Source organism: Monodelphis domestica, chromosome 1 (assembly GCF_027887165.1).
Source record: "Monodelphis domestica isolate mMonDom1 chromosome 1, mMonDom1.pri, whole genome shotgun sequence".
Taxonomy (NCBI): domain Eukaryota; kingdom Metazoa; phylum Chordata; class Mammalia; order Didelphimorphia; family Didelphidae; genus Monodelphis; species Monodelphis domestica.
In genome coordinates, this window is record NC_077227.1 from 638,528,183 (window position 1) to 638,555,342 (window position 27,160).

Sequence of the window (27,160 nt, forward strand, 5' to 3'; positions counted from 1 at the left end):
ATAAGGTTTCTCCTATGCATATGTCAGAGTCATTCAAGTTCCATGGAAGATTTAAAACCAGAAACAACCCTATTCTATTACTCTCCAATAATAAACATTAGACTAGACAAAAAGTAGGGATCTCCCTACATGCCCAACAAATATTTTCACCATAGTGATTAGAGGAGTCTAGGTCAAATAGAGAACCCCTGTAGATGGTGAGGTCTCCCAGATATTCTTGTTAGTAGAAGGCAATACTCCTTGCATCAAACTCCGGCATGTTGCAGAGCATCTTGGAATAAATAAATTATCAGCCAACATCTATTTCTAAGGCTCTTGTTATATACTAGCTCCTGTGCTAAGCAGTAGAAATAGAAAGAAGGGCCAAAAAAAAAATCCCTGGCTTCAATGAACTTCCATTCTAACTGGAGAGGCCTCATGTAAATAATTAGGTAAATATAAAGTCTGGAGTAGATGGAATCATTCACATACACAGAGAAGACCAAATAAATGGAGAATATCTATTGTGTAGATTCCAACATGCATTTGACACACTAGAATTTGTACCAAATATGTACATGTACATATTTGGGACAGACAGTACAGATTGATAGTGTGCTTGGTTCAGCTTTGCGAAGGACAAAGAGAGTGGGCTGAATTGCTTGGGGGAAATGCAATACTTGTTTATTTACCCCAAGCTCCTCATTAAAGCAAAGGCCCTTCTTCGATTGACATTTAACCAAAATTACTATATGCCTAGAGCTTTGCATAGTTTTTGGCACAGTTTGGTTGTTGTCATTGTTGTCATTTCAGTTGTGTCCAACTCTTCATGACCCCATTTGGGATTTTCTTGGTAAATATACTATAATGGTTTGCCATTTCTTTCTCCAACTCATTTTACAGAAGAGGAAATTGAGGCAAATGGAGATTAAATGATTTGCCCAAGGTCACATAGCCAATAAGTATCTGATGCCAGATTTGAATGCAGGTCTTCCTGACTTCAAGCCGGGAACTCTGTCCACTGAGCTGTGCTGCTGCCCTTACTGGAATACAGCAGACACTTAATAAATGCCAGCTGACTAGTTGCTGTATGGCAACAATGCTTGGCATGCCATTGCCTAAAGAGTTCTGAAGAGCCTGCCTGGAAGAAAAGATAGGCTGACATGAAAGAGAGATGATAGGTGGGCAGCCAGAATGTTCTACTGGTGTCCTTATGATGTTGGGATAAATCAAGATAGACCTACAGCTTTTGGAAGAGGTGTCCTCTGGCAGACTTTTGAGAGAACATAACCAAGAGTTGCCTAAGATGGGCTGACATGGATGGGTTGTTTTCTGCATCCTCAGAGGAAATTCCCAAATTGATATCATAGACACATTTGAATATTTGCTTATTTATCTAATACCTCATACACCTCAATTGGCTGGTATTTTTGTGACAACCTGTTACTGAAGCTTTCTTATTTGTATAGTATATAATGAAATAATATTCTGCTTCCTCTTGTTCTTGAATCTTATGCCTCTGGTCTGACTGTTAATTCAGAATTTCCTAGTGTCTCTTTAAGAGACAGGTAGTAACTTAATGTTAAAGTTTTTTCTTTTATCATTTTCACCCATACAAACAAATGGATAAACTGGTAATATCCATTAGTTGTTGGGTTTGAGAAATACTTCTGCTATTATTTTTCTTTGATTCTTTTTAGAAATGTAGCTATAAGGCATGCTTTTAGTTTACAGTACAGTAAAGTACTACCTTTTCAGCCACAACTTCATAAATTCATTTCCCTGTCTGAAGTCTTTCCTCTGGTTCATGCTACACATTGTCACAGGCTTAATTTCCTTTAAATTCTGTTCTGACCTTGCCACTCCTCTACTCACTAAACTCCAAGGGATACAACCTTTTCTTTTTAGTTTTTTAAACTTTTAGCTTTTAAAGCCCTTTACAGCCTGTCCCCAACCTCACCAAACATTACCTCCCCGCCCCTGCCTTTTACAATCTTCTATCCAGACAAACTGGTCTTCTTGCAGTTCCTCACATTCCTTCTGTAATTTTTGTGCCTTTGCACTGGCCATCTCACATGACTGAAATATATGCCCTCATTCCCTCTGCCGCACAGAGACCCTCTCTTCATTTTCCTCATACATCTTCTGCATAAAGCCTTTCATTATTTTCTCAGCCACTCTTGCCCTCCCTCTCAAACTATCTTGCCTCAAACTATTTTGTACACATTTGTCTTTTTTCAGCCTAGATTTATACTGTATATATTTTCATTTGTGCTTCTCGTCTTCCCCCACCCCCATTAGAATGTCAGGTCAGGGAGTAGGGATTGTTTTACCCTTTATACTTGTTTCCCCAGTGCCTGGCACATATTAGGCACTTAATAAATGCTTGTTGATTGATTGATATCCTAGAAATAGAGATCCTTTTTAGGAAGTCAGATATCATTTTCATTAGCATTTAATGATTTTTTTCATTCAACGAATATTTACTGAATGCCTGTTATATCCAAGGCGGTATGCTAGTTCCTGTGAGGTTAGAAAGATTGTACCTTGAAGGCATTTGCAGTCTTATAAGGGAGACAAGAGTGATACACAAATAACTATGCAAGAAGGGTCTAAATCCCCTAAGAAAGATTCAAAGCATTATAGAAGTTCATAAAATAGAGAGATCACTTTTGGCTTAGGGATAAAGTAAGATTCCAGAGAAATGAAATATTGTACTTCCTTTTAAGGGATCCACCTGATTTCACAAGCTGAGAGGGAAAGAAAGGGCAATCCAGTCAGAGGCAACAATATGAACAAATAAATGGAGGTGGAAAATCTGCTGGTGTGTTTGGGCAACAAGTGAGCTCACTTGCCTGTATTATAATGTGTGTCTGGGAAGTCAATCAAAAGAGCTGAGATTGGAAAGAAAGTTTGGTCTCAAAAATCATGAAAGGTCTTGACTGGAAGGCAAGGGAGTTTAGATTTTATTTAGTTGACAGTGCAGAATCATTAAACATTTTTGATTAGGTTCATGTGTTGATATTTCCCAGGCACCAATGTGCAGAGAGTGAGAAAAAGAAAGTGTGCGTAAGATGCCTCATAATTCACCCTCTATCTGATATTTTGAAATTCATTCTAAAGTCAACAAATATTAGTTCTTAGAGTCAGAAGAGACCTAAAAGGTCACCTAGTCCAGTTTAGTCTTGAAAGAAGAATCTCCTCCATTTGTTGTTATTGTTTAGTCATTCAGTCAAGTTTGACTCTTCCTTATCTTGTAGCTCATAATGTCCAAAGGGTTTTTTTTGGGCAGAGATAATAGCAGCGTTTGCCATTTCCTTCTCCAGTAGATTAAGGCAAACAGAGGCTAGTGGTTGCGGAGTCACACAGCTAGTGTCTGAGGTTGGATTTGAACTCAGGTCTTACAGACTCCTGGCCCAATACTCTATTCACTGAGCCACCTTGCTGACTCTTAATCCCCTCTGTAATGTTTCCCAAAACTAGTCAGTCAGAGCAACTATTAAAAACTTTCAGTGAAATGGCCCAAGAAGCATGGTGCAGAGGAAAGAGCATTGAACCTCATTTTAGGAGACTGAAGTCAAAATCGATTCAAAATTTTGGCAGTTGTGTGACTTCCCTAGGTCCCTATGCCTCAGTTGCCTCTCCTGTAAAATTAGAATAAAAATATTTGCACTATTTCACAGGATTATTGTGAGGAAGTGCTGTGCATATATAAATTATTATATATTACCTTCACACCATTATTGTAGGAAAAATTCTCAATCTCAAAATGGTGTGTGAATGTGAGTTATCATCACATCCTATTTTGTTTCTCATTTTGATAATGAGGATTGATGATACTAATATAATTAAAATAGTGATATTTACAAAGTACTTTTTTGTTGTTTTCTTTATCTTTACCAAACTATAAAATAGGCAGAGCAAGTTTGGTTTTTTTATCTGACAAGGAAATAGACACTAAGAGGAATGAAATAATTTCCCTAGAGTTACATGACCAAATCATACCAAGATTTCAACCTGGGATGTGTAACTGAGTTTAGTTACTCCCCTCCATCATGCTGGCTAGCTAGTTCCTTCTTTTTAGTATGACTAAAGTTGTTTTGTTTTGTTTTAAGTTCCTATGTCACTAGAATCATAAACCTACAACACTCAGTTGGTCTTAGCCTATAATTTTTCTCTTCGTTTAAAACAAATGAATGATTATCATTGATGACTAACTGGGGTTGAGTCTTTGCCCTAGGGCACTGACATCCAATGTGGCAAGCGTTGTCCCTGAGCCACAGGGAGTCTGAGAAGTGAAGGCAGATCATCTTCCTGAGCATTTTATGCTTTGTGGTCCTCCACCAACTTGCAATATGTTCCTTAACCCAATTTCCTTAGGCATCTTCCCTAGGGTCATATTACTATCTTTTTTTTCTAGGAAAACACTTTCCTTCTCCTTTCCAGAGGGGCTGAGAGAATATCAGTAGAGTATAAATCCCTTAAAGGTGGACTTTTTTGTCTTTGTAGTTCTAGTACCTTGCACATAGTAGATACTTAATAGTTTTATTGATTGACTGACATTGAAGCTGGACCACCCATCTTCTAGCATCCTAAAGCCATTGTCACCCTCTCCTACCCTCCATTTGATTGTCCTCCATGCTTTCTCTTCTTAAACTCTTCTCTTACTATTGCCCATCACTATCATCACCAGCCCCCGTAGGAAAAACAAAAACAAAAACACAGTAGGTCTATAACATCATATTTTCATAGTCGAGTAAATAATGCTCCATAACAGGTGATCTCTTCCCTATTTATCCTAAATAATCATTATTATTTACATTTGCTTGTTTGATAATAAGTATGATAATGAGAGGTAGTGTGGTACAGTGGAAGGAACATCTTGAGGCAGATGACCTGAGTTCAAATCCACTTCTGAGGCTCACTACGTATGTGCCCTCAGTCAAATCACAACCTCTCTGAGTCTACTTTTTCTTTCAAATCAATATCATTTGAAGTTTTTGCTGCAATTTCTATTTCTAAAACAAATGCCATATTTAGACTATTTAAGTATGCCACACATTTATTACATAGATATTTGTTAAGGTCTTTTTGTTTTATGTTTTTCTACATCTTCCAAAAAAGTTTAAACCAATATTTTTAGTGATGTGATTCAAATTCTGCTGCTATTCCATTTTCATGCTCAAATTATATATTGCAGAGTACAAATTGGGAAGCAAGCGGCCTCTAATAAGATGCGAGCATGCTACTTAATATACAACACATTATGCAACAAAAGTAGAAAATGTTTATCTGAATATCCTTTTTTTTCATACAGGTTCTGAGTTTCATCCGTACAGACTGGAATCTACTTGATGCTAGCTTTAGCACTAATCAGCCTTATCAGGTGCACACAGTAGAGCACTCCATCAGTGTAGACAAAGAGCCCATGGCTGACAGCTGCATTTATGAGTGTGTTCGCAACAAAATCCACTGTGTAACAGTCACCAGAATACCACTACAATCAAAGGCCATCAGCTGCTGCAGGAATGTTGCTGAAGACAAACTAATTCTAGGCTGCGAAGATTCTTCCATCATTCTCTATGAAGCCCACCGAAGAGTGACTCTGTTGGCTCAGGCTGAAGTTTTGCCCACATTCATTAGTTGTCACCCAGGCGGGGCTGTCCTCCTGGTTGGCAGTTCCCAAGGGGATTTGCAGGTTTTTGATACAGCACTGTCACCCATCAAAATACAGCTTTTGGCCGAAGACTGCTCACCAAAGAAAACCCTCCAACTTAGTAAACATTTCGATGTCTCCAGCAGCCTTCTTCACATGCAGTGGACAGCTCCTCAGTTTGTACCTCAGACTCCTAATAGTACTGACATTCATGATCTCCTGTTCCTTAGGTTTGACAGAGGACCCCTGGGTATACTTCTGTTTAAACTAGGTGAGTAAAGAGGCTTCGTTGTGATTTTTTAAGTGTTGGTATTTACTGACATGAGAATTAAGGGCATAAAACCATTCCCATGATGCTAATGCAGCCACTTTTTGATCAAATCAGTCCAGGCTTTATCCTTTCTACATTTGGATTCAATATTATGTGCAAAGTTTACATTGATTTGCATATTGTCATAATCAAAATTCCCATCTGTTCAAAAACAGTTCTCAACAAATCATCTCAACCCAAAATGTCATGAATTTTTTAAATTATGAAATGTATCCATTTTTTAAAAAATCCATACTGAGTAGACTCACTTGGATATTTTGATGGATCTGTGATCTCATAAATAGGAGTATTCTGCCCATTTGTACAGATTATAAGTGATCCATATCACCTCGTCCCATGCAATTCTTCTCAGACCCGCTCAGAAACGCTCAAAATACTGGAAATCCTCTGTTAGATCCTTTAACGTTTAAGCAACAATAATAGCGGCTGATGTTTAAGTAGCGATTTAAAGCTTACGAGGCCTTTTATGTACATTGTCTCATTTGATCCTCAGGAAAACTCCACGAGGTAGAGACATGCGAGGTAAATTATCCCCATTGTAAGGATGAGAAAATTGAGGCTCAGAGAAAAGTAACTTCTTACCTAGGCCAGACTGGTAATATCCTAGTCAGGGTTTGAATTAGGTCTTTCCTGACACCATCAGGACCCTTTTCCATAAACCTTAAAGAGACCTTCATGACCTTCTAGCCCTTTTTCATTAAGTAGATAAAGACATAAGCTCAGAAAGATTAGATGATTGACTTAATTTATCAATTCAGTAGTAGTCTTGGCTTCCACTTCAGTACTATGGTGCTTTTTGTCATGTGTCAGTGCTGAAAAATACATGATAAAAACCAAATCGAAATACATAGATTAAATTTAAAAAAGAGAATAAGCATTTACTTAAAGACTACTATGTATCAGCACTATGCTAAGCATGGATACAAATGATCTTATTTGCTCCTCACAATAGTTCTGTGAGGTAAAAGCTATTATTACTCCCATTTCACAGTTGAGGAAATGGAGACAAACAAAGGTAAAGTGACTTACCCAGTATCACACAACTAGTAAGTGTCTGAGGCTAGGTTTGAACTCAATTCTTCTAATCCTGTGCCTAGCACCATCCACTGGACTACCCAGTTCCTCCATTGAGAAAAATCTTTCCCAACTTTCCTTGTAAATGCACAAATGACATCATGATTATTTTCTTGTCATTCTGTCATTTTTCAGTGATATTACATGTTATGTTTTGCTGTTTGGTCATGTTTCAGTTGTGTCTGATTCTTTGTGACTCCACTTGAGGTTTTCTTGGCAAAGATACTGAAGTGGTTTGCTATTTCCTTCTCCAGCTCATTTTACAGATGAGAAAACTGAGGCAAATAGGTTTAAGTGACTTGACCATAGTCACACAGCAAGTAAGGGTCTGAGGTTGGATTTGAACAAGAAGGGAGAGTCTGTTCTTGGTTTTGGTGGAGGAAGGGAGGTTATTTATTTTTAAAGTATTCTTGAAGTCCTTGTTTAGTTAATACCTTTTCTAACAACCAGTTTACTGGGGCTGATAAGCAATGAGGAGCACCCTGGATAGGGGCTAGTGAATAATAGCACTGGAATTGTTTCAATTTGCATTTCCCTAATCAATGATTTAGAACATTTTTCATACAGTCAAATATAGCTTTAATCTCTTCATCCAATTAATGTAACAAATAAATAAATTTAAATTTTTTTATAAAGGAAGGTGAGTCTTCCTGTCTCTAGGCCTAGTGCTCTATCTACTCTGCTATCTAGCTATCCTATATATATGTCACAGTCAGTTTCAAAAAGGACAGAATTTTAAATTCTTAATTAATTCTTAATTTAATTCTTAATTAAAAAATAAAATTTTAAATTCTGAAAATTTTTGCCCCATTTTTTACAAATGGTTTTTTGAATCTGTCATTGATCAAATAATTGCTAATTCACAAAATATATAAAATTTCTTAGGAGAATGTGACTTGGATAATATGACAATTACTTTTATCTCCAGAAATTAATTTAATTCATCTGATTTTATTAACCTAAAATAATAATTATAATAGCTAGTGTTTACATAGTTTAAAGTTTGCCAAGCACTTTACCTAGAGTATCTCATTTGAGCTGAAAGACAGTTATCTATTAGTCAACAGATTTATTGTATTCTAGTTGGAGTCCTGTCTTTCCAAAGAAGAAATTTACTTGAATGTACTCAAAATGTCATTATTGTCCAAAAAGAATATTGAAAGGGAAAAAATGTATAGGCTGTCATTTGTTGTAAGATAAATAATCCAGCCCCAATTTGCCCAACAGCAGGTTTTACAGTTGTATATCTCCACATTCAATGCTAAAGTAGATGTTTGATGTTTTACATGTTGTCTGTTATTAAAAAAAATACATCTAAATTACTCAGTTAACTATTAAGCAGAAGGCTCCCTGCCCAGTATACCTAGCTTTTCTTTAGTCCTCCCTTGTGGGACTACTCACAGCAGCTTTCCAGAAAGCCCAGCTTTCCCTGCCTATCTCTAGCACATTTATGTTCTTACTAAAGCAAACAAGCTCTCAGTGCAGGGATTTAGAGGCCTTCCTGCTAATTGCCGGCTTGTAGACTTAATTGGACTATCTCCCTGGGCACTATTCCTAAATCAATTAGGCAATGAGTTGGCTGTCACCTCTTTTTCCCAAGAAGGTCTCTTGAAAGCCTAGCATCCAAGAAAAGCCAGGCATCCCATATGGGAAGATGGTGACCTCTCCAATTGAAACATATCATTTTAAATTTGTTTTCCTTTCATTATAAATTTTGGAGGCTAGGGAAATGTTCCTATCTTGCAGCATCTTTTAAAGGTCAAATTATGCAGTTCTGCGTGGATAGTCATCTATCTTTTTTTTTGCCAATATTCATGCATTAATAAGGTTAATAATTACTACACTGTGATTAGTCATTTCTTCTTCCTTGGAATATTTCAGATCTAACACCTAATGTCTTTTTGTTTTCCCCAGGAAAAATAATGATACAGTGAAATAAAACTAAAGATCTAAATCTGTGGCAACTAAAAACGTATATGTTTTTCTTGTACTAACGTATTTCTAAATCTGGGCATTCATATGAATTTTTCATGTATAAATTAAGTCATTGCAAACATAAACAGGTAATTGCATGTACACTTTACTCAGGGCATATTTATGAGGTTGGGTTTTTTTTCAGGTGTTCATTGTGCAAACCTTTGGAAAATTTGACATTAAAGGTGTGGCTCACAATTTAGTTGTGATTGACCAGAATTTAAAAGGGAATTTTTTTTCATTTATTAACATAGTAAAGCCAGGTGCTAATTAAACCATGACTTTGATTTTGAATCCCATAAGTCAGTTGATTTTATACAGAGGAAAATTCAGTTTCATTTCTACAGACTTCTACCTTTAAGGCTGACCAGCCATTTCGCATTTACTGAGGCACAAGGGGAAAAAGACTCTCAGTTAAAAATCTGTCATTACTATTAGATAAGCAAAAGTAACCAAAGAGTGCATAGTTGTCTTCATGTATGAAAGGCAACAACGTATTGCCTTAATTTTTAAAATCATTAAGCCTTGAGAATCTTTTTACCTAATTATCATGATCACTGAATCATAGAATCTCAAAATCAGAAGGACCTTCTGAGGTCATATAGTCTTACATGAGGCTAAATTAGGAAACGGCATTCTAGCAAACCTTTGGTTGCATGTATCCCTCACTTGAGAACCTCCGAAGATGGGCAACTCACCACTCCCAAGGGTGATGATGTGTTCTACTTTGTACTGCTCTAATTGTTAAGAATTTTTTCCAAAGTCTACGTATTATTCCATGTCTTACCTTTTAAGACCAAACAAGCTTGCTTTTTCTTCCACTTAATGAACTGTCACACACTTGAAAGTAGATATGCTATTCCCTCTTCCTCTACATTCCTTTAATAGATCCTCATATGGCTTAGATTTGAATTCCCACGCTATCTCATCAGCCTCCTCTGAACGTTGTCCAGAGAACCCGTGACCTGGTGAAACTTGGTTTGACTGGTTCAACCCAAATCCCCATAATAAATATATGCATGCTATGCTTTAACCGACCTGCGGCGCCGACAGCATCATTACACCATCTCAGCTGCCATTACATTTTGGCACAGTTAGTGTTGTTTCTTGGCTCCTTGCCCCACATTCAATCAATCACTCAGTAAACATTTATTAAGCACCTATTATTTGCTAGGCACCATATGGTAAGAGCAGCACAACTCATTTCTTTTTAGACAAGTCAGAGAACAACCTCATTTCAATGGTCCAGACTATGGTATCCCAAGTGCCTTCCTTTGCTCAGGATGAGGAAATTCTAAATGAGCACTATGATACTTATTGGTCTCAAAATTCTGTATTAGCCACTGAGTATCTTAGGGATTGTGATCTGAACTAGAACCATGTACATCTTACTTTCCATCCAAGATACCCACCATATGTTGTCCAGGGAGGTAGGGACAGTTTTCCTCTTGGTATCAGTTCTCCTTCCATAAATGCTATCTGTGGGTGGCAGTATTGCTCTTTGGGATCAACTCTTTCCCCTTCTGTCCCTACAGTATTGATACACTTTTAAAAATGTGTCACTTGGATGAGAATAGATGGTCTGATCAACATATAGAAGAGTGGTATTGTCCCATCCCTCCCACTGCGCATTATACATCATTTGGTTCAGTGTGAAATCTCATTGGCTTTTCCCAGTGCCTTGGCATCCTTTAGCTCAGATTTAGAAACCACTAAAACCTGCAATTCCTTTCTACATGCTCTATCATCTATCCATGTCTCTCTGATCCTGTGCCTCTACAGTTGGTTTTTGTTTTTCACTCAGTTAGAGGCAGCTAGGTGGCACAAAAGGTAGAGTGCTGGGATTGGAGTCAGAAAGACCTGGGTTCAAATCTAGTCTGAGATATTCAGTAGCTGTGTAATGCAGGATAAGTCTCTTAGCCTCTGTTTGCCTCAGTTTCCTTGTCTGTAAAATGAGGATAATAATACCACCTACTTCCCAGGCATGTTTTGTGATGATAATATCAAATAATAGTTGCCAAGTTCTAAGCTCAGGGTCTGCCTCCTAGCAGGATCTGTTAGCACTCCTTCTGTTCTCCCTTTCATCCAACTCAAATGCAAGATTTCTCATTTATCTCTTTCAGATTTCATTTCATTGAGAGACAGCATGGCAGAGTAGGCAGACCTGGAAGCCAGGAAAACTTGGGTTCAGTTTCTACCTCTGGCATATACTGACTATATGACCCTGGGCTACCCCTCTCAGTATGCCTTCTCTAAGACCATAGAGGGCATAGAAAATGCTCAGTTGCATTAAAAGAGAACATATCCTTCCAGGAGTAACCCTACACCAATGAAATCATGGGTCAAGGCCCCATAAAGTCCACTATTCTAAACTTCCTCTCATTAGATAAGACATCTAGCTGTACTCTGCCAAATCTTTTTGAGCAGAAGCAGCTGTGGCTCCATGGTTAAGAGAATTGAGTATAGAAGCAGGAAGACCTGAGTTCAAATCCAGTCTCAGATATATCCTAGTTGTATGACCCTAGGAAAGTAATTTAACCTCCATTTGCCTTACAAAAGAATCCACTGATTGTACTGGAGAAAGAAATGGCAAACCATTCGAGTTTTTTGCCAAAAAAAATCCCACATTACTGTTCATGGAGCCACAAAGAGTTGGACTCAAAATAACAACTCAGCATCTCTTTGAATCTCAGTTCTGTCACAAAATATATTAACTTTCCCTGGCAGTTTTGAGTTATCTACAAGAACAAAGAGCAGAGAGAGATTAAAAAAAATAGTAACTATAATGAAAAGACAGAAGTAAGCTTTCTACAGTTTAAAATTATCTGTCTGACATAATTAGCTATCATTGCTAGTATAGTTGATTTGTAGGTGGGAAAATTTAGACAAGTACTTAACATTTTATTTTCTTTTATTCATTATTCTGTATTAATCACCATTGAAAGTTTACTTTTTTATTTGTTTTTAACATGTCCATTAGTTATGATGATGATTTATCTCAGAGCAAAGAAAGCTTAAAGGGAATATGGAATTGGTACCTTCATATGGTTAACTTCCCTAGAAGTCCTCAGAATCTTGGGTGGATATCTATGGAGAATTTATGAGGAATTAGACAAGAATTACATAAGATAAGCATAACTGGGCCATATTATACACTGTTGGAGACACCATCCCCATTAAAGAGATTTACCCAAGTATGGTACATCACTTAAAAAAGATGAGGTTATAAAAACAGCAGCTCAGTTATATGAATTATATTTTCCTTAATGGTCCAAGTGATCAGACTGAATAACAAACCTTCAGACAGCTTTTCTCTCCTGGGATTTTAAAAATAGCCTAAGAAATCTAGGTGAGGACAAGTTCAATCCTAATTGTATCTTCTTTATTTCAGCTGCATTAAGACTTATTTAACATAACTGTTGTCTTGGAACTCTTTTAGAAAAGAATCATATCTTTTATAATTTGTTCTTATAGGCAGCATTTTTCATGTTATTTCATTATTTTTTCAACTTCTATTCCATTTGATAAGCCACCACTATATTCCAGGGAGCTTAATTGCAGTGGATTGAGAGCCAGTTTCAGAGTTAGGAAGTCTTGAGTTTAAATTCTGTTTCTGACACACTAGTTGTGTCATCCTTGGGCAAGGTCACTTACCCTCCCACTACCCTTGTAGATCTCTAAGATGATAAGCTGCAGAACGGTTGGTGATTTGTATTGGTGGGGGATTTTCTTTCACATCAATCTCCCTCCACCAGTAAGATCTTGATTTAAAACAATAATGGCCCAGACATTATGCAAAGTTCTGGGAATACAAAGAGAAAAAACCAACAACAAGAAAATAGTCTCATATTCTCATATTCTATTGGTGAGATAGGTGAAAGAGGGCAAGATGTATTCAATTGACAAAAACTATATAAAAAATAAATGCAAAGTAACTAAAGGAGAAAGGAGCATAAATAACTAGGGAAATCAGAAGAGTTCTCTGCTGAGATGAAATAAGTTATATCCCTCCTTTCAAGGAATTTAGAATCAACTGGAAAGAAAGGAACTGCACACAAAGAAGTATGACAAGACAGAATGAGAGAGGGACAAGATGAATAGTTTAGACAAAATGCTCTTAATTTGAGGAAAATTTTGAGGGTAGACTCACTGAATGGGAGCAGGGAGACTTCATGGAGAAAGTGGCACCTGAGCAGGACCTTGAAGAAGTAATAGCCATAGAGGTAGATTGCAATGGGAGGGCATTCCAGGCGTTGGGAGTCTTTGTTCATTGATTTTTCCTTATCAAAGTGTTAATTAGTAATATCATTGCTGGAGAAGATATAAAAGAAAGTTTCAACAAAAGTAGAGTCACCTTGAGTCACAGTGATTCCAATAAATTTGCAGTTAAGAGGGAGAGATGCTGATAGGATTTATATTTTTGCCAAGCCATAACCATATGAGACAACCACAGAATATAAACATCAGATTATAAGATACCACTATGAGATCAACCCCTTTGGACAGTGAAAATATACCTAAATTCATTCCTCAATGATGAAGAAACTCCTCCCTCCTCATTCCCTTGATTCGAAACCCCTAGTAGTCATCATTCTAATCCCCTTCTCTGTCCTCCCCTGCCTGATCCCTTATTTCTGTCCCTCTCCATACCAACCACAGTGTCTCACTCTAGAGCTTCCCATCCCTTCCACAGTGCTCTTTGGAATGCCTGCTCCATTGGCAACATGGATTTTTTCCTTTTCCAGTTCTTCCATCTTCTTACTCTTGCAGAGACCTGGTTCTCTCCTGGTGATATGGGCTCCCTGGCCTCCCTTTGCAGCATTGTATATACAATCACTCTTTCACTCTGACTCAGTAGTCAAGATAGGAGAGTTGGAATACTCCTTATTCCTCATTACCTCTTGCAAATTCTCTCTTTACCACCTTCCCTCAGAAACATCTCCTCCTTTAAAGTTTCACTTCATCCTTATGTACCATCAAATAAAAATTTGTGTAGCTATTGACTACTGTCCCCCAAGGCACTGTACTACTTTCTTCAGTTTATTCATTGCCTGCCTCACAATATTTCTCTCCTCAAATCCAATTCAATGAGACTTCAACATTTCCTTAGACATTCTAACTTCACATTCTTAAGCTTTTTCATTTCCCATAACTCCTCCTCTTCCATCATACCTCAGCCACACCAAAAAATGATCATATTTTTGATCTTGCCATTACAATGCAGCATTTCCATGATCATGGATTCTGAAATTCACTAATCTTATCATTATCTTATCATTCTTCCTCTTCCTCTCTTTATCAAATCATATTCTTTATATACACCTTCAATCCCTTAACCCCTCAATTCTTTCCTGGGTCATCACCCCGACTGTAGTCACACTCTTACTTCCTCCATCTTTATCCTTTGGTGAACCTACTTCTGCTCTACACTTGGCTCTTCTCTAGAGTATCTCAGTAGATCAAATACTAATCCTGGAATGAAGAAGGTGCCAAGTTCAAACTTGGTCTCAGACACTAGCCATATGATTGTGGGGGAAGTCAATTAATTACTTTTACCTCAATATCCTCTATTATAAAATATGAATAATCATAGCACCTACCATCCAGGATTTGTTGTAAGGATTGAATGAGTTCAAAGCACTTCAAATATGCCTAGAACATAGTAGGTCTATGTAAAAGTTTATTCTTTTGCCCCTTCTCCTTGAATCCTTTGCTGTTATTATATAGTTAATCTTGCCCTGACAAGCCTTTGATCATTCCCACCATGTTTTCTTTTTATCCCACAATGTGTGGCTGAACAAAGCTATAGAAAATAATGATACCATACTATCCTGTGAAAATTTATGTTACATATCTTCAATGGGGCCCTCCCAGTACAAATCAATCCTTTTACATCTCCCTAATTTATTCACCATTCCACTCAATGCAATGTCTCTCTTCCAGAGTTTTTCATCCCTCCCCCAGCCTCCTATGTAATTATTATGTTCTTCAAGGTCCAGCTCATGTTCCACCTTCTCCACGAAGTCTTTCCCTGCTCACACTCAGCAAGTCTGCCTTCAAATCCAGAGTATTTTGTTTAAAGCATTCATCTTGTCCCTCTCACATTCTGTCACATTATAGTTACACTCCCAGACCTTTTTATCTGAGAACCTTATCTCATTGTTTACTGAATAAATTGAGACCATGTACTGAGAGAGCCCTCTTTTCCCTTCCTCTTCATCTCACTTCACCTATGTGCTTTCTGCCACTAACCTTTCCTTTACCTCTGTCTCACTTAATGAGAGACCCTTCTTGCCAGGGAAAACTCCTCTACATTCACACATGATCCTATTCCATATGATCTTCTTGAGCAGATTTCTCTATCCTATCATCCCTTCTCCCACTTATCTTAAATTTCTCTATACTGGCTGCTTCCCTACAGCCTACCAATATACCCATGTCTCCCCCACTCTCAAAAAACCATCACTTGATCTGTCCATTCCTGCCAGCTATCATCCCATATCTTTTCTCTTTTTGAGGCCAAACTCCTTGAAAAGACTGTCTACAATAGATGCTTCCACTTCTTTTCCTTTCATTGTCTTCTTAATTCCCTATAATCTGGCTTTCCATTTTATAATTCAACTGAAACTGTTCTCTCCAAGTTATAAATTGCCAAATCTAACCCAATCATTATCCTTCTTGTCCTTTATGCTGCCTTTGTACTGTTAATTACTCCCATTCTCTTTGATAATCTCTTCTCTTTAAATTTTTTTGAAATACTCTTCTAGTTTTCCTCACACCTGCCTCACCTTTACTTCTCATTCTCTTTTCTGGATCTTCATCCTGGTCATACTCACTAACTGTGGTTGTCTCTCAAGGCAAGGTGTCTCACATTATTTATCCTGCACTCTCTTTTCCAAAATCCCTATACTGTTTCACTTGGTGATTACATCAGGTCCCATAGATTCAATTATCACCTTAAGTCTACTTATCAAATCCCAACTTCTCTGCTGACCTCCAATCTTGCAACTGCAACTGCCTGCTAAATATCTCTAATTGGATATCCTGCAGAAATCTTAAACTCAAAAATGAACTCATTATTTTTTGCCTCAAATTGTCTCTTCTTTCAAGCTTCCCTATCACTTTTTAGTGTGCCACTGTTTTCTTTGTCATCCTTGACTCCTGATTCTTACTCCTCATATCTAATCTGTTGCAAAAGTCTGTTGATTTTACTTTCATAACATCTCTTACATTTGCCTCCTCTCCTTTTACATAGTCATGACTCTGTTATAAGTCATTCTTCATCATTTCACTCTTTCACACCCAGACTATTATAATAGTCTATGGATTAATCTTCCTACCATAATTCTCTCTCTATTCCTGATCTTCCATTTGGAGGTTAAACTGATGTTCCTAATCCACAGGTCTGACTATGTCATCCTCCCAAATGAGAAAACTCCAGTGGTTCACTGTTACTTTCCAAATAGGAAATCCCTTGTTTGGCAGATTAACTTACTACAAAGATTTTTCCCCATTTACTTTCTTTTCTTCTAATTTTAGCTGCATTGGTTTTGTTTGTGCAAAAACTTTCTAATTTTATGTAACTAAAAGTGTCCATTTTACCTTCTTCTATCTCCTCTAGCCCTTGTTTATTCATAAACTCTTTTCTATCCATTAATCTAACAAGTCATTTCTTCCTTGCTCCTCTAATTTGTTTGTGGTGTCAGATTTTTTGTTTAAGCTCATCTTTGCCAATTTGATAGATGTGAGGTGACAACTCAGTGTTGTTTGTTTTATTGCTCATTTGTTTTTATTAATTATTACTCATGTGGAACTGTCTTTCATTTAGTTAATAGTTTACAGTTCTTCTTTTGAGCACTTTCCATGTTTAAAAAACACAAAAACCTGTGTTTGCTAATGAGTTTCTTGTGTATCTCTATCAGACTCTTTCAGCAGATCCCTGTTTTCTTCCTTGTTGGCATCATTGCTGCTTGATGTGTTATTTATTGGTGACATGTTTTGCAAATGTTATAAAATATATCTCAGTTGAATGGAAAAAGTGATATGTAAGCAAAATGCCTTGTGAAATTTGGATAAAGAAAAATAGGCCTTTTGGAAAAAGCCACTCAAGGACTACCATAGTAGAAAATGCAAGATCCAAACTGAATGTAAGACACTTCTTTTATTTGGGCCCCATTTGTTCAATTTAATTTAAGGAACATTTATTAAGTATGCACTAGTTGCTGGCGATACAAAGATAAAAAAGAAAACAGTCCCTATCTTCAAGGAACTTAATGTTCTATTTGTAAGATATAGCATATATACACACGATCAAATAAAAAATGCAAAGTAATTTCAGGATGAAGTGAACATTGAGGTTCTTTTAAGCAGATAAGGCTTCTTATAGGAAGGGACAAGCAAGAAAGCGCATTCCATAGCGACAGGCATGATGCACCAATTGGTACATCAAGTTTGGGAAATAGTAGTCCATTTTGGTCTGAGTGAAGAGGAGTAATGCTAAAAAACATGTGAGGCTGAAGAGTTTTAATTTCATTCTGGGTATGTTATTTATTGTTTTCCTTCATTTCTAAGAGAACCAATAACATCCCACAGTAATGTCTTGACTTGTGAGTGCTTTGAAATTAAGTAAGGCAGAGCTGGGCAAAGTCTTCAGCAGTACTCTCTCTTCCAGTTATCTGAATCCAAAGTGGCAAGAGAAAAGTCAGGATGACTGGTGTTCACCTGAGATGCAGTGGATGAGCTTGGTGTCTTTGATGTTTGACTGAGCTCTAAGTACTTCATAGAGCCAACTTCAGCTGCATTCATGGCTTGTTGGAACAAATTATTATGTTCCCATTCCACTGGGGGAAGCCTCCACATGCTTGGGGAAGACATCCCCTAACTCAGTGATTGATTTGAATCCTCTCAGTAACCCATCACCTGGTTTAGCCCACTTATCCAGGTGGTTTTACTGGGATGTGTCCACTCCACATGCAGTGACTTCTTGGCACCATGGGTGAGAGTTGGGTGACAGATAGACACCCAACGTGGATTATCAATCCCTCACACTAGAGCTATTCCTCCCTACATACTCCATATACCCTAGATATAGTAGGGAAACATTGAAGGCTCATAGGTAGTGGTATGACCTCAATATGAGCTATTGCTATCAGACCCTGTGTTTCAGGTATCTGAATATGGCAGCTGGGAGAAGGATGGATTGAAGAAAGAAGTTAAGAAGCTATTGTAATAGACCAACTGAGGTGATAAGAGTGTGAGCTAAAGCAGGGGCTGTGTAAATGAAGGGAAGGGACTGATATAAGTATATTGCTGATCTCAAGTCAACAAGGTTTCTTACCTTTTTAGATATGGAGGGCTAGAGAGAGGGAACAGTCAAGAATGACTCTGAAATAACATGTGAGTGACTGGAAAAGTTGTGGCCATATACATATGTGTGTGTGTGTAGATACATACACATACATACAACCATGACTTTGGGATTCTAGAAAAACAACTGATTTTGTGCATCTATAAAAATAAGTGCTAATAAGTAAGATGAGATGGCCCAATTAAAACTAAATTCACAATAGTGAAAAGTAATTTCCTTTAATTCAGTGAGAATATGTTAGATCCATGTCCATATGATTCATATGTAATTATGATCCTTTAAATCAAAATGTTGTACATCTAAAATGACAAGTTTTACTACAGAAATTAAGCAAGAATTATAATCATAGATCTAGAGCTGAAAATTACTTCAGTTGGGATCTAATCCAACCCCTTCATTTTATAGAGGAGGAAATGGAAGCTCAGGAAAGTTAAGTGTTTTGCCAAATGTCACCCAGGTAGTAAATGTCAGAGGAGGGATTGGAGTCTAGATCCTCTGACTCTACCGCTAGTACATATTCCACTCTATTTTGTTTCCTCTATAACTTTAATAGTTTTAAAACCCTCCTGTGGCATTTTTCCTCATTCTCCACAGTCTTGTGCATAACACTGGCAGCATCTTAGTTTTTCTTTTGCCAACTGGCATACAGTTTTGTCCTGAGATCATCAAGGACTCTTCAAAGAGCAGATAGCATCATGCCTGAATTACTTGGACAAGCAATAATTTTGACATGGCTTCATTTTGTGACAGCAGTCATGTGTATGTCTCCACTAACACTAGGCTGACTCAGAGGATCCAACTTTGACCAGATGAAACTGGATTTATTTACTTTCCCCACATTTAATTAGGTCTCTGTCAGGTCTCTGAGTTTTGTGGCATATCCACATTTTTTTTTACCACTCTCTTATGTTGTGTTTTTAATTCTTTTGTTTTTTTAAAGAATAACTTCAAAGAAGTGTGCAAAAGTTATAGCTCTTTAAAGAGTACACTTCAATAATCGTAAGAGTTATTGCAAAGACTATCATTGTGGAAATCAAGAATTTAAAGGATTATTCAAGCCCAGATTGAAACCAAATAAGTTGTGCCAAAATCAAAGGAAAATTTAAAATGAACCTAAAAACTTACAAATTGTTGTTGCAAAACAGCCTAATTAATCCTCAAAAAATAAGCAAAGATGTTCAGAGGGACCAGACAGGTGATGTGATTGTTAATGATTTTTAAACAATAAGGTTTGAAGTTGGGGCAAGATAATACAAAGATTAGAGTTCTGAAGATTGGGCATTTTTACTGAAAAACCCTAATTTTACACCCAAAGGTATATCAAAGCCACAGGGCAACAATTTGGTACAGTAGGTAGAGAGCCAGACTTAGAGTTGGGAGGATCAAGTTTCACATTAGACCTCAGACACTTCCTAGCTGTGTGACCCTGGGCAAGTCATTTAACCCCATTTGCCTAACTCTTGCCTTTCAGTCTTAAAATTGTTACTAAGACAGAAAGTAAGAGTTTTTTAAGGGTATATAAAAACCATGGTCAAAAATTCAAGAGTATATAATAGGAGTATCTCCAAAAAATGGCAAGCATTCATGTAAAAATGTTTGGGCAATTTTTTTTAATTTTCAGAAGGCCTATAGGAATAAGTTGTGTCTAATAAATATTTCAACATATTGAGGAGAATTGCTATGGAATTATAGAAATTCATAAGTGGAGATGGAATGCTACATGCATCATGGCCTTGCATCACGCCACACATCATAAAAGGTTAAGAAAGCTATCTAAGATAAAGATAAACAGACTTCCATTGCCCTTGGAACTTGCCTAATTAAAATCCCATTGAAAAACTAGGCTATAATCAAGCTAAATTTGGGGGTGGAGGGTGGGAATGAACTGCTTGTCAAAAATATGCTTACTGTCCAATGTAATAAAAATACAGTTTCAAGATAAATTAAAATGTGTCAAAATATTATAAACTCCATGTTGAATTAATTAAAATAAGTGATTACAACTAAAAGATATATTACTTATTAAAAGGTTTTAAAGATATAAAAAGTTATAACATTTATTAATACACTTAGTTATTTTACTTTATCCCAAGTAATTTGAACACTATTGTAGGTGCTCTCTTACTATCTCCTTACTTATCTTAGGTTTCAATTCACTATCAGATATTTTTGTTTTCTTCTTTCTAGCCCCCAAAATAGTGCTTCTCAGCAGAGAAAACACAAACCAAACAAGTGGATCTTTTCTGTTCCCTCCATCATGATTATCCCATTCAGCATAGAAACTGGTCCTTTTCCTTCTTTGATCCTAAGTTGGTTTATCAGTTCCTTATGCATCCATATTGATCTCTTTAAGATGGCTCCCCATCCTTCATCATGGGAATCAGTGTTAATTTCCATAAGTTTGAGAGATTAAGCAAAAACATTTACTTTGAACTCTTCATAGAAAAGTAGAACTAAGATGTCTATCAAAATAATTATGATCCTGAAAATATCTTGTGACCTTGGAGCAATCTTATCCTTGATGCTAGTTTGAAAAAGAACAAGTATGATAATTAGAGGTTGTGAAAGGTTTTATTCCTGAAAAATTAGAAAGAATTTAAACATGTATATATATATATATATATATATATATATATATATATATATAGAGAGAGAGAGAGAGAGAGAGAGAGAGAGAGAGAGAGAGAGAGAGAGAGAGAGAGAGAGAGAGAGAGAGAGTAATCCATTGGCTAATTATATAGCTCACAAGAAGTGAAAGTGATACTAAATTGCTAAAATAAAATGCTGTTCTTTATGTAAAACAGAGACTAATGCTTAGTCCATAGAATACAACACTTTTAATCGCAAATTTGCCAGGTTGTAAAACTGCATTGCATGTCATTATTTCCTGCTTTTTTCCCTCCCTTGATTTAAAAATTGTCTGTTGCAGGAATCTTCACAAAAGGACAGCTGAGTCTTGTAGACCTCATCCACCAATATATTCGTTATGAGGAGATAAATGAAGCGATAAGTGTCCTAAACAGCATGAACTGGAATACTATGGGTCATCAGTGTTACATGAGCATGAGCGCCATTGTAAACCATCTTCTTAGACAACGGCTAACACCAGAAAGAGAAGGTGAGAGTTAAACTGTAATTCATTGGTACATTGTATCTATAAAATGTTTTTCATCATATTTCTTTTGTTTTATTTTTGAGTCTTCTAGTTTATTATGAACTTAAAGAAGACCAATAAACAAGAGCAAACCAAAAAGAAAATTGTTAAGTAGTTTGAGTGTGCTAAATGTAATAGTTGTAACAAAATAGCCCTGCTTATGTTCCCATCGGAACTTTTTTCCTATTATATATTTTAAGTGATTAGTCTTTAAAATTTTAATCAATTAATTAAATTAATTAGTTTAATTTTCAATTGAGTACTCATTTTGTATTAATCCTCAAAAGATCCAGTAGGTAAAGCAAATCATTCTGAGGTTCATTTCCTCATAGCTGCAGAGTTGTCTTAAACTTAGCTCATCTGACTTTCTACATGTTCTTCCCACTGTACTATGATCATAAGATCATAGATTTAGTATTAGATGAGTCCTTAGAGGTCATCCAGCCTCTTTATTTTAGACATAAAGAGAAGAGATCCAGGTAGTCAGGTAACACAAAGATGATAGAGCCCTATACCTGGTTTCAGGAAGACCTGAGTTTAAAATCTGGCCTCAGTTACTTGCTAGCTGTGTGATCCTGAACAAGTCACTTAACCTCTGTCTGCCTCAGTTTCCTCATTTATAAAATTTGGATAATAGCATCTTCCTCCAAGAATTATTGAGAGGATTGAATGAATTAATATTTGTAAAGTGCTTTGCAAACCTAAAAACACTATATAAATGATATTTTAATTAGCTATATTATTAAGTGTCTTGCCCAAGGCACAGATAGTTACCAACAAAGCCAGGATTTTTATCCAATTGCTCTGACTCCAAACCTAATACACTTTCCACTGTACTATGTTTGATGGTTCCTCCTTTGTTATTAATTTAGTCAACTAATGTCAAGTGCAAAGATGATTTTTTAAAAAATGAAAGGACTACTTTTGCAGGAGTCAGATGAGTCATTTGAGACCAAGGAATGGGTGCCCTGGACACCTCTACACTGTGGCCATTTGCTCAGCTTGCTTTGTGGCAGTGGTCCAACCAGGTCGGACTACTTCCAATATTTTTCTCCACTTTAAAAAGAATATGTTAACAGCTAATGAGAAATAGTTCTCACTTACAAGGTACCATATAGTTCAGAATTTTCCTCAAAACCACCCTGTGAGGTAGATAGTGTTGGGACCATGATCTTATTTTTGAGATTTGAGGAAACAGAGGCTTTGGTTAAATTACTTGCTCAAGCTCACACAGCTAATAAAAGCTGGTAGGAACCTCTGAGTTCTTGTCCAACCCCTTAATTTTATAGATTAAAAAAAAAACAACTGAGGATCTGAGAGATTAAGGGATTTGTCAATCAGCCATTAAGTGCCAGGTTTGGGCTTTGAACTCAGGGCTCTTTCCCTTATACTTTGCTGCTAGTTATGAATATAATATTTATACTATCAGCAGGTGGGCACACGCTAGGATCAGATGTATACCATTGATTGGTGAAGCTCCCAAAGACCTTGCTGTCATATAGGCCTTTCATAGCCAGACCCCAAATTTGGTTTGAGGCAGAAGGATTAGCCCTCAGGCAGAGAACAAAGAATGGCTAGCCCCTCAGTGTAAATTTCAGGGGCATTTACTAATACCCAATATAAGGGTATCCAAGAAATATATAACTTGCATGAAACCAGAATATAGAAAATATACACATTATAAGTAGGTGCTTATGTTATTTTCCTGATCTGACAGAGACATTTCTAAAAAATGTAGAATTCTTTTCAGCCAAGATTTATTCCATATCTAACCAATTTGCCATGGTAATGTTTTCCTTTTATTAAGGGACCCCAGTGAGCCCTTTTATTTATAATAATGTTATAGTTATCTTTGAGATCTTCCTTTCTGCCTTCAGTATCAAGCTGGGCTATCTAATGAATATATAACTGTGCTGATGGTTACTTGCATTCCTTATAGCTTGGAACATTTCAGATGTACCAAACATACTGTCAGGAAAACAAGCGGCAGAATGAGGATCCAGCTTGTTTTTGCAATAGCATTGTGATATTCCATTTTCATCTAAATTGACTGCTGCTTTGAAAGAAAATACCCTTCAAATTCAGCTTATCTTACACTCTAAAAGTGAGATAATGAGAAACCTAATTTACTAACAGTTTGGCCAAGTACATACATACTTTCAAATCTGACAAACTAAAACCATCAGAATTGTGCCTAGATTTTCACTAAATGCAGAAATGAATCATCCCAATTAGTGGGAAAATCATGGCCTTGACCTTTCTCTAAGGTAGAGTGATTAACCTCCCAGTACCTCACTGTCACCTCCTCCTGACACCCACCACTAAGTTGACTCCAACTTCATTTCAGTAACCATTTGTTAAGCACCTACTGCATGCTAGGCACTTGCTAAGTACTAGGCAGTGAAACAAATAGAACCAAGAGAACAGAAAGTGAAACATTGTGGAATGATCCAATGCAATGGACTTTGCTACTAGTAGCAATGCAATAATCCAGGATAATTCTGAGATACTTTTTTTCCTTTTTTTTTTCTGAGATACTGTTGAGAAAGAATGCTATTGACATCAAGCTAAGTACTGGAGATGCCCCCCCCCCCAAAAAAATGGCAAAAGACATCCCTGCCCTCAAGGCATTTCCAATCTAAGACCAATAAAAATCTGTCCTCGGAAACTTCATTTACTTAAAAAAAAAAAGAAAGAAACCTTACCTTTTGTCTTAGAATTAATACTGAGCATTGGTTCCAAGGCAGAAGAGTTAGGCAGTGGAGGTTAAGTGACTTGCCCAGGGTCAAACAGCCAGGAAGTTTCTTAGGCCAGATTTGAACCCAGGACCTCCCGTCCTTAGACCTGGCTCTTAATCCACTGAGTCACCCCAACTGCCCTCACTTCACTTATACTGACAAACACTAAGGCTCTAATTAGATAACAACCTAAATGAATAAGCTTGGAGGATGTTCACATTTTCATATAGACTAAATTCTATGTTATTCTATGTAAATTTCTAGTTCTGTTTCAGATTTTTGTCAACAGATCCTATAGTGCCCTTGAAATCACACGTTTGCAAAGCCATATGCCTACAACACCTTCTCTGCCGACACGTAATCGTGGTCCTGTTCTGAATTCTTGCATTCATTTGTTCACTTGAGCATTAGTGCACAATGTACTGATTCCACTCCCCTGTCAGGAAAGGGAATTTTTCCTCCCTTTGGTTAAAGAGAGCAAATGTCAAGTTTGTGAGTTGATTTTACTGGAAAAACTTGTTCAAACTGTGTTACTTTGATGAGTCACTGTTTTAATTACCCATTTGCGGTGAGAGGTTGGTTCATTATGGATTTCTTCACTTTTGACAGCTTTTTGTTGATCAGAGTCATTGTCAGCTTAGCCTTAAGTGAAAGTTTATACACAGGTTTGTTTTTGTACCAGCTGTCATATTTTAATTTCATCTTTCCTGCAACAAGCTCATATTTCATCTAAGTCGGCCAAACCTGACTGACTGCAAACATGAGTGCTCGCTTGTAATTGAAGCAGCTTCCCTTGTCTCAGTGCTGTCTCTGTTTGAACTCCACAGCACAGCTTGAGGCAAGCCTTGGATCCTTCTATGCTCCAACAAGACCCCTCTCCGATACAACTATATTGGAATATAGAGACCCAATCAGCAAATACGCAAGGAGGTTCTTCCACCACTTGCTCAGGTGACCGATCAATTGATAGTTTTCACTTTGATTAGTTTCGAAATTAATTGCATAGCTCAGTGGTCATATGTCTTAATTAAAGTACTCTTTAGTGCCATTTTCTGGGTTGTTTTTTCCTTTTTGTCAGTCTGCCTCTATGAAGAAAGAGCACCTACCTTCCCCAATCATTGTTTACTTAATTGGTTCTTGTTTTCTTTTTAAGCATTATAATGGAGCATTGTGGAGGGCCCTTCCCTCACTGGGACCTTTTAATATGGCATCCTTTCTCTTTTCTCTTGTGAAAAGGATGATCACATGCGTGGTCAATTTTTAATTTAACTTAGTGGCATTTCTAGCACAAAGGAAACTTGAGAGTTTTAAAGGAATACTAGAAATGCAAATACAGAGCCCGTCAGTCAAGGATACTTTTAACTGGAAACCTGGAAAATGTAAATCATTGACACCCTTCACTTTAATAATTATTACTATGGAATGGCTCTTCCGTTGCCCTGTCAAGTAATGTCATGCAACTTTTCTGTGTCTTATTTACAAGATTTAGGAAACAGGTAAAGTAAGATGAATATTCTTATACCTCCTTCAGACTTGTGACAAAGAATTAAATGTCAGCAAAAAATACTATGAAATACTATGAAAAGTCAAGGTATTATTCCTATATACAAGATGAAATAATTTTAATGTCATACACCAAAAAGAAAGTGCTATTTCAAAGTGATAATTTCATAGATATTATTATTTTGATTTTTAATAGTTCTTTTAATTTTTTTTCAAATTAGTTTCTAAATTAATTTTTTTCAGTTAATCTATGTGGATGGTATGATGATTATTTTACCTATTAAAAAACTGAGACACAAAGAAATTAAGTGACTGAAGTAGGTCATAAAGCAAAATAGTGGTTAGCACCAGGATTTCTTGAGTGTCAATACATAATCAATTGAATTATCATTTTATTAAGTGCCTACTATGTGCAAAGCCTTGGAGATACAATCACAAAAACTGAGATAGTTTCTGCCTTCATGAAACTCATGTTCTATTGGGAGAAAAGAACATACATAAAACAGTGTAAAATAAACACTTGATAGTGTGGTGAATAGAGTGTTGGACTTGGAGTCAGGAGATCTGAGTTCAAATCTCCATTCAGATATTTACCAGCTGAGTAATCAGATACACGTTATTTAACTTTACATAATCTTTTTTTCTCATCTATAAAATGATATTAATTGTTGATACTTTCATGCTATCTAACTCACAGGATGGTAGTATGAAAAAGGGGGGTTGTAAATTTTAAAGCAATGTATAAATAAGAGTTTTAATTTTTATTTTATATCTCCTGTGCAAAATGATTACTGGAAACTTTCACCTAGTAAAGAATAGAATGAATGACAGTCTTTGCTGTCCTATCCACCTACTCATCTTTTATCTACCCTTTCTTCCCTTCCCTCCGCCAAGAAAAGACACAAAGAAACTTTGAATTGGCTTATTATGTATTCAGGTAGTTTGGAACACTAAATCAAGATATGTGGGAAAAATATTGTGCTATAGTTTTACATTTTCCATAATTAGGCTTCTGTTTTCTACATGATGCTTTTAATTCTGACTAATGATAAAGTCTATGTAAAACAAAGTATTCTTAAAGTTTTAATTAATATATTGCTAGAACTTGGTCTTCAGTTGATTATTTATTCTCAATGACTCGATGTTGGTATATTCCAAGTGACTTCATACTGAATGACTCAAGTAACAATGCAAATAAGAAAATTCCAGTAACATGGGATGCTATCAAATTTTGATTTAATTAGTTGTGAAAATCTGTTCAAAATTCATTATCTTAATTATCTAGAATTCTGATTTGGAAAAGACAATTCTCCAGAATGGAGATGGTATTGGATAATAGAGGAAGAAAGTAAAGAATACAAGAACAACCTTCTGCAGGTTCTGC

At 36.6% G+C, this 27,160-nt stretch overlaps 1 protein-coding gene across 2 annotated transcripts in view; it reads left to right on the top strand.

Annotated features, from left to right (window-relative positions):
* WDPCP (WD repeat containing planar cell polarity effector) overlaps positions 1–27,160 on the top strand; it is a 380,194-nt gene that overhangs the window by 187,633 nt on the left and 165,401 nt on the right. For both annotated transcript variants that reach the window (XM_007476757.3, XM_016428064.2), the window contains 3 exons: positions 5,297–5,906; positions 21,311–21,499; positions 25,101–25,224. In XM_007476757.3, coding sequence (XP_007476819.1) covers positions 5,297–5,906; positions 21,311–21,499; positions 25,101–25,224 — 923 coding nt within the window. The remainder of the gene's footprint in view (positions 1–5,296; positions 5,907–21,310; positions 21,500–25,100; positions 25,225–27,160) is intronic.